General features: G+C 36.6%; 2 protein-coding genes across 2 annotated transcripts; one reads left to right on the forward strand and one right to left on the reverse strand.

Moving 5' to 3' along the window:
* Window positions 1-298: 298 nt before the first annotated feature.
* LOC110426790 (ATPase 4, plasma membrane-type-like) lies at window positions 299-7,406 on the forward strand. Its single transcript, XM_021442099.2, has 22 exons — window positions 299-517; window positions 670-749; window positions 898-1,017; window positions 1,257-1,355; window positions 1,590-1,727; window positions 1,831-1,965; window positions 2,064-2,243; window positions 2,342-2,548; window positions 2,629-2,748; window positions 2,840-2,959; window positions 3,097-3,219; window positions 3,304-3,408; window positions 3,526-3,670; window positions 3,804-3,968; window positions 4,665-4,903; window positions 5,164-5,196; window positions 5,344-5,425; window positions 5,516-5,676; window positions 5,947-6,132; window positions 6,227-6,409; window positions 6,493-6,671; window positions 7,151-7,406. The coding sequence occupies exons 2-22, from the start codon at window positions 696-698 to the stop codon at window positions 7,245-7,247; spliced, it is 2,871 nt and encodes a 956-aa protein (XP_021297774.1). The 5' UTR covers window positions 299-517; window positions 670-695; the 3' UTR covers window positions 7,248-7,406.
* Window positions 7,407-7,556: 150 nt separating this feature from the next.
* Window positions 7,557-8,763, reverse strand: TRX2 (thioredoxin 2). Its single transcript, XM_021442100.2, has 3 exons — window positions 8,498-8,763; window positions 8,223-8,345; window positions 7,557-7,830 (listed from the first exon to the last, which is right to left on the reverse strand). Exons 1-3 carry the CDS (start codon window positions 8,645-8,647, stop codon window positions 7,684-7,686), a joined length of 420 nt encoding a protein of 139 aa, XP_021297775.1. The 5' UTR covers window positions 8,648-8,763; the 3' UTR covers window positions 7,557-7,683.
* Window positions 8,764-10,818: the final 2,055 nt, after the last annotated feature.

Here is a 10,818-nt window from a genome sequence, read left to right on the forward strand (position 1 = left end):
TTGTAAATCACCCATAAAATGTGATGGAATATTGTAACATATCATTGCTTAAAAACATCTTTTGCATGATTTCACACTCAATGCCAAAACCAAAGAAACTTTAGTCATGTCATTCCTCAAAGTTAAAAAGGAAGCACCTTTTAGTCATTGCCATTCCATCATAATCTCAATGTTAATATTCCATCCATTATCCCAAACATTGCATGTATGAATCAAATATTTATTTCTTTTTTGTTTTCCCTATAAAAACAAAAGGGTAGAAAATGAGGTGAGGGACAAAATGGTCCAAAGGAGTATCCAACTTCAGACACAATAATCTACTTCTCCAGGTGTCTTTCTCCCACTTATCTAATTTCTTCAGAACAGGAAAAACAAAATGGAATTAGGGAGGAGGATATAAGAGAAACAGAGTGTACCTGTCAAGTACATGATCTACTTTTGTTGCTGTTTATCAATTCATCCCCACCTTGAAACAATCAATCCTACCCTTTAAAAGAGCTGGCACTTTGAGATTCTGGTGAGAGAAAAAACAATAATAACCAAACTTTTTCAGAAAGACAGAGGAAAACAGAGTATTCTGTTTCTGTCTTCTGAATTCTGATTCTCTTTGAGTTTTATGAGTTCTTCAAAATTTTAGTCTTTTGATGTTCTTGTACTTGATTTTGTAAGGCTTCAGAAGGACCAACTCTATTGATATGGAAAACGATAAAGAGACCTTGGATGCTGTGCTGAAGGAAGCTGTTGATTTGGTATGATACAAAGCTAAAACAGAGGGCATACGCTGTTTTTTTTTGGTTAATTTGATTCTGTTTTAGGTTTTTTTTTTCTTTGGATGTTTTTGATTTCCGGGATTTTTGTTTTGTTTTGGATTTTGATAAATGAAACCTTTGGGTGTAGGAAAACGTGCCACTTGAAGAGGTTTTTCAGACTTTGAGGTGTAACAAAGATGGTCTAACCACAGAAGCTGCTGAGCAAAGGCTTGCTATTTTTGGCTACAATAAGCTTGAGGAAAAAAAGGTATTCATATAATTTAAAATTTTTATCTAATAATTCCTTTTAAATAAATAAAATCTTAGTTTTATGTTGGAAAAAACACTAATTTTTAAGTTTTTAAAAAACTGATCATCAAGTTTTATGGACAGAGTTGGTTGGTTGGAACCCGTTACATAAATTATAGTTCTCTCTGGAAGTTTCGGTAGATTACCTTTTTTTCAAGTGAAATAGAGCTAATGTGTTTGTCCTTTTCTGTTTTGCAGGAGAGCAAAATTTTGAAGTTCCTGGGGTTTATGTGGAACCCTCTCTCATGGGTTATGGAAGCTGCAGCAATCATGGCCATAGCTCTTGCCAATGGAGGCGTGAGTATATTTCATTATGTTCTGTAGTCTATGTTGGTTTTGTTTCTGGCAAAAAACACAACTGCTATATTTATACATATAATAATTCACACGAATGCTTTTTTTTTTATTCAATTACTTGAATGATGTTAGCACGCAGTAAATATGGGAAGCATCTTGTTTTTCTTTTCTCTTTTGATATTTTCTCGGGAAAAAACGGTGGTGGAACTTAGCAGTGTCGTCATGCCTTTGCAGGGGAAACCTCCTGACTGGCAAGATTTCGTTGGGATTATTACTCTTCTTTTTATTAATTCAACTATAAGTTTCATAGAAGAGAACAATGCTGGCAATGCTGCTGCAGCTCTCATGGCTCGTCTTGCTCCTAAAGCTAAGGTAATTGGATAAACGATACGTGCCTTCATGTTTTACATATAAAAATACTTTCAAAGGACATTCTAGTTTTGTTGTATATTCAACCCGCAATGAATTATTTCAGGTTTTTAGGGACGGGAAGTGGATTGAGGAGGATGCCTCTATTCTTGTTCCTGGTGATATAATCAGTATTAAACTTGGGGACATTATTCCTGCAGATGCTCGTCTCCTTGATGGGGATCCACTGAAAATTGATCAGGTTCTTTTGCAACCTTAATAGATTCATTCTTCTGTTGGCTGAATTGCAACTGAATCAGTTGAAGTTTATTTCTTAACATTCTATGTTTCTCAATGCAGTCTGCGTTAACGGGTGAGTCTCTTCCCGTAACCAAAGGCCCCGGTGACAGTATTTACTCGGGTTCTACATGTAAACAGGGAGAGATTGAGGCAGTGGTGATTGCCACGGGTGTTCATACCTTCTTTGGCAAGGCTGCTCACCTCGTGGATTCTACTAATCAACAGGGTCACTTTCAAAAGGTAAAGAGAAAGAGCTGCAAACCTTATTTTAAATTAACAATTGGTATTCTTCTGCATTTGTTTTGTTTATAAAATGCTTTTCTGCATTTACTTAACAGGTATTGACTGCAATTGGTAATTTCTGTATATGTTCCATTGCGGTGGGGATGATAACAGAAATCATCGTCATGTACCCAATTCAACACCGTGAATACCGTCCAGGAATTGACAATTTGCTCGTACTTCTTATTGGAGGAATTCCTATTGCCATGCCCACAGTTCTATCTGTTACAATGGCAATTGGGTCCCATCGCTTATCCCTGCAGGTTTGTTCTAATTGCTCTTGTGAGTTTGTTTCTTAAGATGATCATTGCTTAATTGTGCTGACGTATATATGTCGTTGCAGGGAGCTATCACCAAACGAATGACAGCAATAGAAGAAATGGCAGGCATGGATGTCCTCTGCAGTGACAAAACTGGAACTTTGACCTTGAACAAGTTGACAGTTGACAAAAATCTTATTGAGGTTGGTTGGCAATTGCTTCATATTTTCTCTGTTCTAGCAATCTGATTTTATTGTGCGGTCCAACATTTTTTATCTGGATGTTGTGGCATAGATATTTGCAAAAGGAGTAGATCCAGATACTGTTGTTCTGATGGCAGCTCGTGCATCTCGGCTGGAAAACCAGGATGCAATAGACACTGCTATAGTGGGGATGCTGGCTGATCCAAAGGAGGTATGCTTATTGATGTTATGCTCCTTTTATGCTTGCTGCTTATTCTAGACAGGAGGTAACAATTAGGAGAGCTTAATTAAATCTTACTATTTTGATTTACTTTGGTTTCTTTGCTTATCCCTGAAAAAACTTCCTAGGCAAGAGCAGGTATTCAAGAAGTTCACTTCCTTCCCTTCAATCCAACTGATAAGCGAACGGCTCTGACATATATTGACAATCAAGGTAGAATGCACCGGGTCAGCAAAGGTGCACCTGAACAGGTAGGCTCATCAGTAGACTTTATGTAGTTTGACTGTTCTGTTAATGCCATTTGAAGTAATTCATTCCTTTTGTTTGATTATTAGATTTTGAATCTTGCACACAATAAATCAGAGTTGGAGCGTAGAGTTCATGCAGTAATTGATAAGTTTGCAGAGCGTGGATTACGATCGCTTGCAGTAGCATATCAGGTGATGACTTATATATTATGTAGTCTTGTTTCTTTGTCCTATAATTAGGTGATTTTATCCCTGTTACATTTTACAATGAAATTGATAATGTTCTTGGCTATATCAATCAATGCACAGGAAGTTCCTGATGGAAGAAAGGAAAGCTCAGGAGGTCCATGGCAATTTATTGGTCTAATGCCTTTGTTTGATCCACCTAGACATGACAGTGCGGAGACAATACGAAGGGCACTGAATCTTGGAGTGAACGTGAAAATGATCACAGGTGCATATCCTTATATTGATACTGCATCAAACTATGTCAATCCACTTGGTAAATGAATATACTTGTTTTTGTTTGAACATTTCTCCTTATTCTGATCAATGCTCCTATTCTTGATCTTTCTTATAATCATTAGGCGATCAACTTGCAATAGGAAAAGAAACAGGACGCCGCCTGGGAATGGGAACCAACATGTATCCTTCATCAGCCTTGTTAGGACAAAACAAAGATGAGTCTATTGCTGCTTTGCCAGTTGATGAGTTGATTGAGAAAGCTGATGGCTTTGCTGGTGTTTTCCCAGGTATCTTTACTTTTTCCTTTTCCATCTTGAAATAAATTTTCCTTGCAAAAACATCCCCAAGCCATGTCTAAGAACTCAAACACACACTTAAAGCTGATGCTTAGAGACTTGATCCTCTCTGGTGCCACTGCCAGATGCCATTAGACAATGAGGGCAGTGGTCAATGACTGACATGATGTTTGGATGCAATTTATGATAAGGTCGTCCTTAATTTTTTTTTTTTTTTGAATAAGCAAGGATTTTCATTGATCAAAAACAGAGTGTCCGTGTAATTTACAAAAGAATCTGATTTGAGATAGCAATCAGTTACTAAACTGGCTTCAAAAACAGCCAAGGCAAGGACAAAACCAGCATATGGTTTCATGAACAGTCACACTTCAATTTACAATCATCCAAAATCTTAAAACTGATCAGAATTAGTGGAAACAGCAAAAAACTCCTGTTTCCGTTCCTTGCTGGCGGAAACAGGAGATCATAAGCCACAGTCACAGATAGTAGGCATCATTCAGGAGAAATATACAATAAATCCTCTGATCTTCCCATGCCATCTTTGGCGAGGCTGTCGGTTATGTCATTACCCGTTCTGGGGATGTGCTTGATTTCCCAACACGTTCTGGGTCGTCCTTAATTTTGGTGTTAGAATATTCTTCTTATGTTGTCTTTGCTTGTACTACTTTCATTTAATTGCTGGTGCAGAGCACAAGTATGAGATCGTGAAGCGCTTGCAAGCCAGGAAACATATATGCGGAATGACTGGTGATGGGGTCAATGATGCTCCTGCTCTTAAGAAGGCTGACATAGGCATAGCTGTGGCTGATGCAACTGATGCAGCCCGAAGTGCTTCGGACATTGTCTTGACAGAACCAGGTCTTAGTGTTATAATCAGTGCTGTACTAACTAGTCGTGCAATATTCCAAAGGATGAAAAATTACACGGTGAGTCTAGACTATAGCCACGATATGTAATGGCAACATTTGGAGTGAGCCAGGCAGTTCTCCTAACTCAAGTCCTTAACATACTAATTTGTCAGCTTTACTCATTTAACTTAAAAAATATATAAACAAAATATGAGTTTTACTAGGTAAGTTATGGTTATGGTTCTTTCTGGCGTTATTATCTCCTCCTTTCACAATTAACCATATTGATCAACATTGTTGTTTAATTTGAAGTTATTTGATTTCTTTCTTCTTTGCAGATATATGCGGTTTCCATTACAATCCGTATTGTTGTAAGTTCTTTGGCATGGGCTTTGAAATGTTGCATTCTGACAATTTTATGTAGTTTAACTGCTGTGGTAATATGATGGTGGTTTCCTCTCAAAAATAGCTTGATTCTGACTTGGTACTATACGTTCATTTGACCTCGTGCTTGGCAGCTTGGTTTCATGTTACTGGCCTTGATATGGCAGTTTGATTTTCCCCCCTTCATGGTGCTGATTATTGCTATCCTCAATGATGGTTTGTAATGCTTGTCTTCGTTACCCTGAAAGTGCAGTCCTTGATTCTATTTAGTATGCTTGCTTAAAATACAAATCATTGGTCTGTCAGGTACCATTATGACGATATCCAAGGATAGGGTGAAGCCATCTCCTCAGCCAGACAGCTGGAAATTGGCAGAAATCTTTGCTACTGGAGTCATTCTTGGTGGTTACTTAGCCATGATGACTGTCATTTTCTTTTGGGCAGCATACGAGACAGACTTCTTTCCCGTAAGATGATAGTTTTATGACATTGAAAGTAACCAAATCAATATTCATCTACTTTCACACAGAACAATTATGCTAGAATTGGAGTTACATTTAGTCATTTGTTCGTTGTTGATCAATTATGATTTTTGCTTTCTAGCAAAATCAACGATCAGAGGAACCCCTTCATTTCTCTTTTGTTGTTGCTTTGGGCCATTCGGCTGTCTGTTCGATATGATGTATTACTTTAATCATGCCATACTCAGTTACTTAGCGTGATGCTGTGTTATTCAGCGCACATTTGGGGTTTCAAGCCTTAAGCAAAAGGACCATGATGACATAAGAAAGCTTGCTTCTGCAATATATCTGCAAGTGAGCATTATCAGTCAGGCGCTCATATTTGTAACAAGAGCAAGGAGTTGGTCTTTTGTTGAGCGTCCTGGCCTGTTACTTGTAACAGCGTTTGTAGTTGCGCAGCTGGTTAGTGAAACTGCTGCTTTTTTTTGCTTGCAAACATGAGTTATGTAAAACAGACATACCTATTCTTGATTTGTCTGGTTTCTCTCATGAACAGATTGCTACACTGATAGCTGTGTATGCAAACTGGAGCTTTGCTGCCATTGAAGGAATTGGATGGGGTTGGGCAGGTGTGATTTGGCTTTACAACCTTATCTTCTATATCCCACTCGACTTTATCAAGTTCTTCATACGATATGCCCTGAGCGGGAAGGCTTGGGATCTTGTTATTGAACAAAGGGTACGATTTTCAACTGGTAGAGCAACTTTTGTTGTTGCGCGGAGCAACTTGCTGAATGTTTCATTTGGTTGATTGTTTTGCAGATTGCTTTCACGAGGAAGAAAGACTTTGGGAAGGAAGAACGTGAACTAAAATGGGCACATGCCCAGAGGACCCTCCATGGGCTGCAGGCACCTGATACCAAGATGTTCGGCGACCGCACCAGTTTCACAGAACTTAATCAGATGGCTGAAGAAGCAAAAAGGCGAGCTGAAATTGCGAGGTATGCATCCATTAATAACAAGCTAACACTAAATCTTGCTGGCAGCATATTCATTGTTTTCCCTTTCCCTCTGCTTATATGCTCACAACAGAGATATTTAACTAGATGGACAAGAGTTACCTCTAGGGTCTAATTAAGCGTAAGTTTCTGGTTTCTATCCAGGTGATTAGAAGGTGGATGCTGCATAATGGCATATAAAATGCCTGCCAATTCCATGGATGGGTTTAATTTTTTTCGTGTTTTAAATTTTCAAATAGAAATTGACAATGCTTTCATTAGAATATAAACCAAAATGCAAGAGCATGCTATACATGTTATTTTCATCTGAATGAATGGCTGATCACAGTTGATGTTTTGATCCTTTTTGGAGTAGAGCAAAGACATGAATATAGCAAACAAAATGTATTTCCGAAATGGTTATTGCTGGAGGGGTAACGGTAGCGTGTGATCATGCTAAATATTTGCATTTTCTTTTGCAGGCTGAGAGAACTGACTACGCTGAAAGGGCATGTCGAATCGGTAGTTAGATTGAAGGGTCTTGACATAGACACGATTCAGCAAGCATACACCGTCTAAAGAAGATATCAACATTTTGCACCTACATGCTGTACATATACTGCTGCGGCTGCTGCTATTGCTCTGAGTAATAAGGCCCTGTAATTTGTCATCCAAAATATTCCAACTGCTTTTCATATGCTTAAATCCATCATCTTCCTGAAAGACTCTTGTTTCCTATGGATTCAGTGTAATCTTGGTCCCCTTCTCTCTACCTCCTTTCCATATATAATTTCATTTTAATGCTGCCTCTCTCTCTCTAATCCTATCGAGGAAAAGCAGAAAGCAACAGAACAAAAAGAAATGAATGTAAAAGAAAGCATCTGACCATTGTATCAATCGCACATATGAAATCATCATTGTCCCACAATAAAGGGTTGAAACATTGTTTACCACAATCAATTTCAGAAAACCACATTAGACATTATTAAAGGAAATAAACAAACTGAAGGGATCGTCAAGTAGCAGCCTGGAGAGTCCTATGCTTCTCAACCTTCTTCTCAAGGTTATTCTTTTGGGCTCCGACCACCCTATCCACTTCCTTGCCTTTCTTCACCAACACAAATGTTGGCATTGCCTGCACCCCAAATTCCTGCGCCACATCCTAGAAACCCACCAACAAGCAAAAAACAAAAGAAGAGACAACAAAAACCAAGGGCAAAATTAATAAAATCCTCTACAACCTCTCCAAATATATATTACAGACTGTTATTTCGTCCCAACTCAACTCATTTTTTAGGGTGCATTTAGGACACAGAATGATATAGTAGCAAAGGCATAACAAGTTATCAAAAAATTCATCAAATCTTTTCCGTTATCCCGTACACTAAATGCACTCCTAACAATTTACTTACATATTATGTCCAGAAAAGGAGAGAGTACCCTGAGAAATTATTGAAATCTTCATATTCTGTCATGTTCTATTTATCATCCTGTATACTAAAGCACCCTGACAGACTATTTCAAAACTATGTGCAGAAAAGATCGAAAACATACAGGCAGTTCATCAACATCAATTTTAACAAAATCAACTTCAGTGAACTTTGCAGCCATGCCATGTACAGCAGGTTCTATGAACTTGCAAGGCCCACACCAGGAAGCTGAGAAATCTATAACTATCTGCTCTCATTGTTTTTTAATGTATATGAAAAGAAAAAGAAACAAAAACCCAGAGTCAGATCTTTTGTATAATAATCACAAGAACCATCAAAACTAAAAATAAATGGATAAAAAAAAGGCAAAATTTTGGGTTTGGGTTGAGAGAAAGGTACAAGCTTTGGGGTTTCTTTGACAGAGTTGAAGTGAAGCTGCCATCTGGGAGATGAATGGAAGGTTAAGACCCTTGAAGGCTCAGATGAAGATGGATTTGAAGATGAATCTTCTGATGGCGAACCTAACAAGCTTGAAAAGAAAGAACCCATTTTCTTTCTCTTGCTTTCCTTTTCTTTTCTCAAAACAAAGAACAGAAAAACTAAGGCTAGGTATTGCTGAAGGCGGCTGGAGCAGGGAAGCTTCGGTTTTATCGTTATTCTTTGCAGACATGGTAAGAAGTCAGTGGAAATCTTTATATAGTTTATTTTTCACTTACGTATTTGTTCATTACTACTAGTTTATTTATTTATTTACTTTTATTAACTAAGATATATGTTTATTGAATTGCAATAAGCTAGGAAGAGGATCCTGAAATCAATAATTTTTTATTCATAAATTTGATAGCTCTTATTTAACATTAATTATAAGAATCTTTTTAATTTTTTAATACCAATTGACTTTATATATATTTCTTAGAACACCCTACATTAAGTTGTGGTCAAAATGTGATTTTTAATTAATAATATAAACATTAAAAATAATTATATGTTACGTACTTCAAATTTTAATAGTATTTTTAAAAATATGTATTGCTACTTGGGCTTGGAAATCATTTCTTCATGTTAGAGCAAGCCTAAAAATGGGCCTTTTGAGTCCATTAATTTGGGCTATGGCTCTCAGTTGTTGGTGTTGTTGGACTCCCCATTTCACAGAAGGAACAAAAAATATGGCCCAAAAGTGGGTTACTTGCGCATTTGCATTTCAGGCCCAAAAGCAACCTTAATTTGAGAATTGTTCGACTTTCTACCAAGAATAGCAAGAAGATTGATTGATTAGACACAATGATATGATAATAATTAGATAAAACGTCCAAAACATATTGTTATATATGTGTCATGTTGGACATTTTCAATAGTAACACATATTGGACATCTTGTAAATAAGACCTAAAAAAGGATGGGGCTCAAGTTCACAAGTTAGAGTCAATCATGGTGGAACTTCAACTTAATGTTTCGTATAACATTTAGTCTTGAATTCAATTTTTCATAGTGTATTATTTGTATGTGGCTGCTAGTACTATAATATGATACATAATATTTCATTCTAGGTCAAGTGGTAAGTAATCATAATAGTAAGGACATGATAAGTATTATACTTTTAATAGGCTTATAATATATATTTTTTAGAGTAGTTTAGTTATGAGATATTCTTCATGAGATCTACTTATGTGAGTGTGAAGTGTGACCACTTCTATGAGCTGAATAGCCTGACTTTAAAAGCACTCATGAAAAAAAGATACTAACACTAATGGGAAAGGCCCAACATGCATCAAAATGCAAATAACAAAAATAAAACCAAAATTATTAACGCAATGAAAAAACAATTAAAATTGACCTTTCCACCCAAGACCCCTTTCATGGTTTTTGGATGGTACGTAGTACAGCAAAACACTTGTGATCTGGTCATTACCTTGGGTACAAAGGAAAGCTTAATTCCTTGTACAAGCTCCACCAAAACAGCCATTCCAAGAGACCTCACATTAAGCTTGGTTGTCGCAAATCAAAGTTATTTAAAATATTCTTATGCAGCCTTTAGTGAAAGTCCACACAATGAATGGAGAAATCCCTACAAGAGGGTGGGATTTCAAAGCCTTCAATGTGCTAGCAAAGATGTGTTCTAAAACACTATTTCCTTCCTTTCACCCTAGCCAAAAGAACAAAAGAAAATAGATTTTTCTCTTCACACACTTATAAGGGGCGACAACATTAGTCACTAGTGTTGAGTGGTGGTTAGGTTAGTAAAAAAGTAGCTTAAGCTAGGTATTTATATCATAGACCAATTTTAGCTTTAATTACTTTTCCATGTAATTGCTAATTGGTCCTAGTAGTTAATTAAACCTTTTAATTAAGTTCAATAAAATTTTATAACTTCTAATTTTGATTAATTCCAACTTAATCACTTTTTCCAATTTAATCTCAATATTCACCTTTTGTGTATAACTTATTAGGTTTCCAACATGTTTGCAATGACCTTAAAATGTAATCCATAAATTAAATTTAAGATTAGATAAATTCAAACTTACTTTGAATTTATCATTACTTACATCAACCATTTTACTACTTTAGATCATGAGCGGGATCTAGCAATCTATCATGACCACCTAAATGTTAAAAGAGTCAAGATGGTTTGACTCAACTTTTTAGTGATTAGTCTCTCAGTGCAATTCAATCTTTTCATTATTTATCTTAGAATGCTTAGGAGCATGGTGCAATGTTAACTC

This window comes from Theobroma umbraticum, unplaced genomic scaffold (assembly GCF_002168275.2).
Source record: "Theobroma umbraticum cultivar Fairchild unplaced genomic scaffold, ASM216827v3 scaffold_12.0, whole genome shotgun sequence".
NCBI lineage: Eukaryota > Viridiplantae > Streptophyta > Magnoliopsida > Malvales > Malvaceae > Theobroma > Theobroma umbraticum.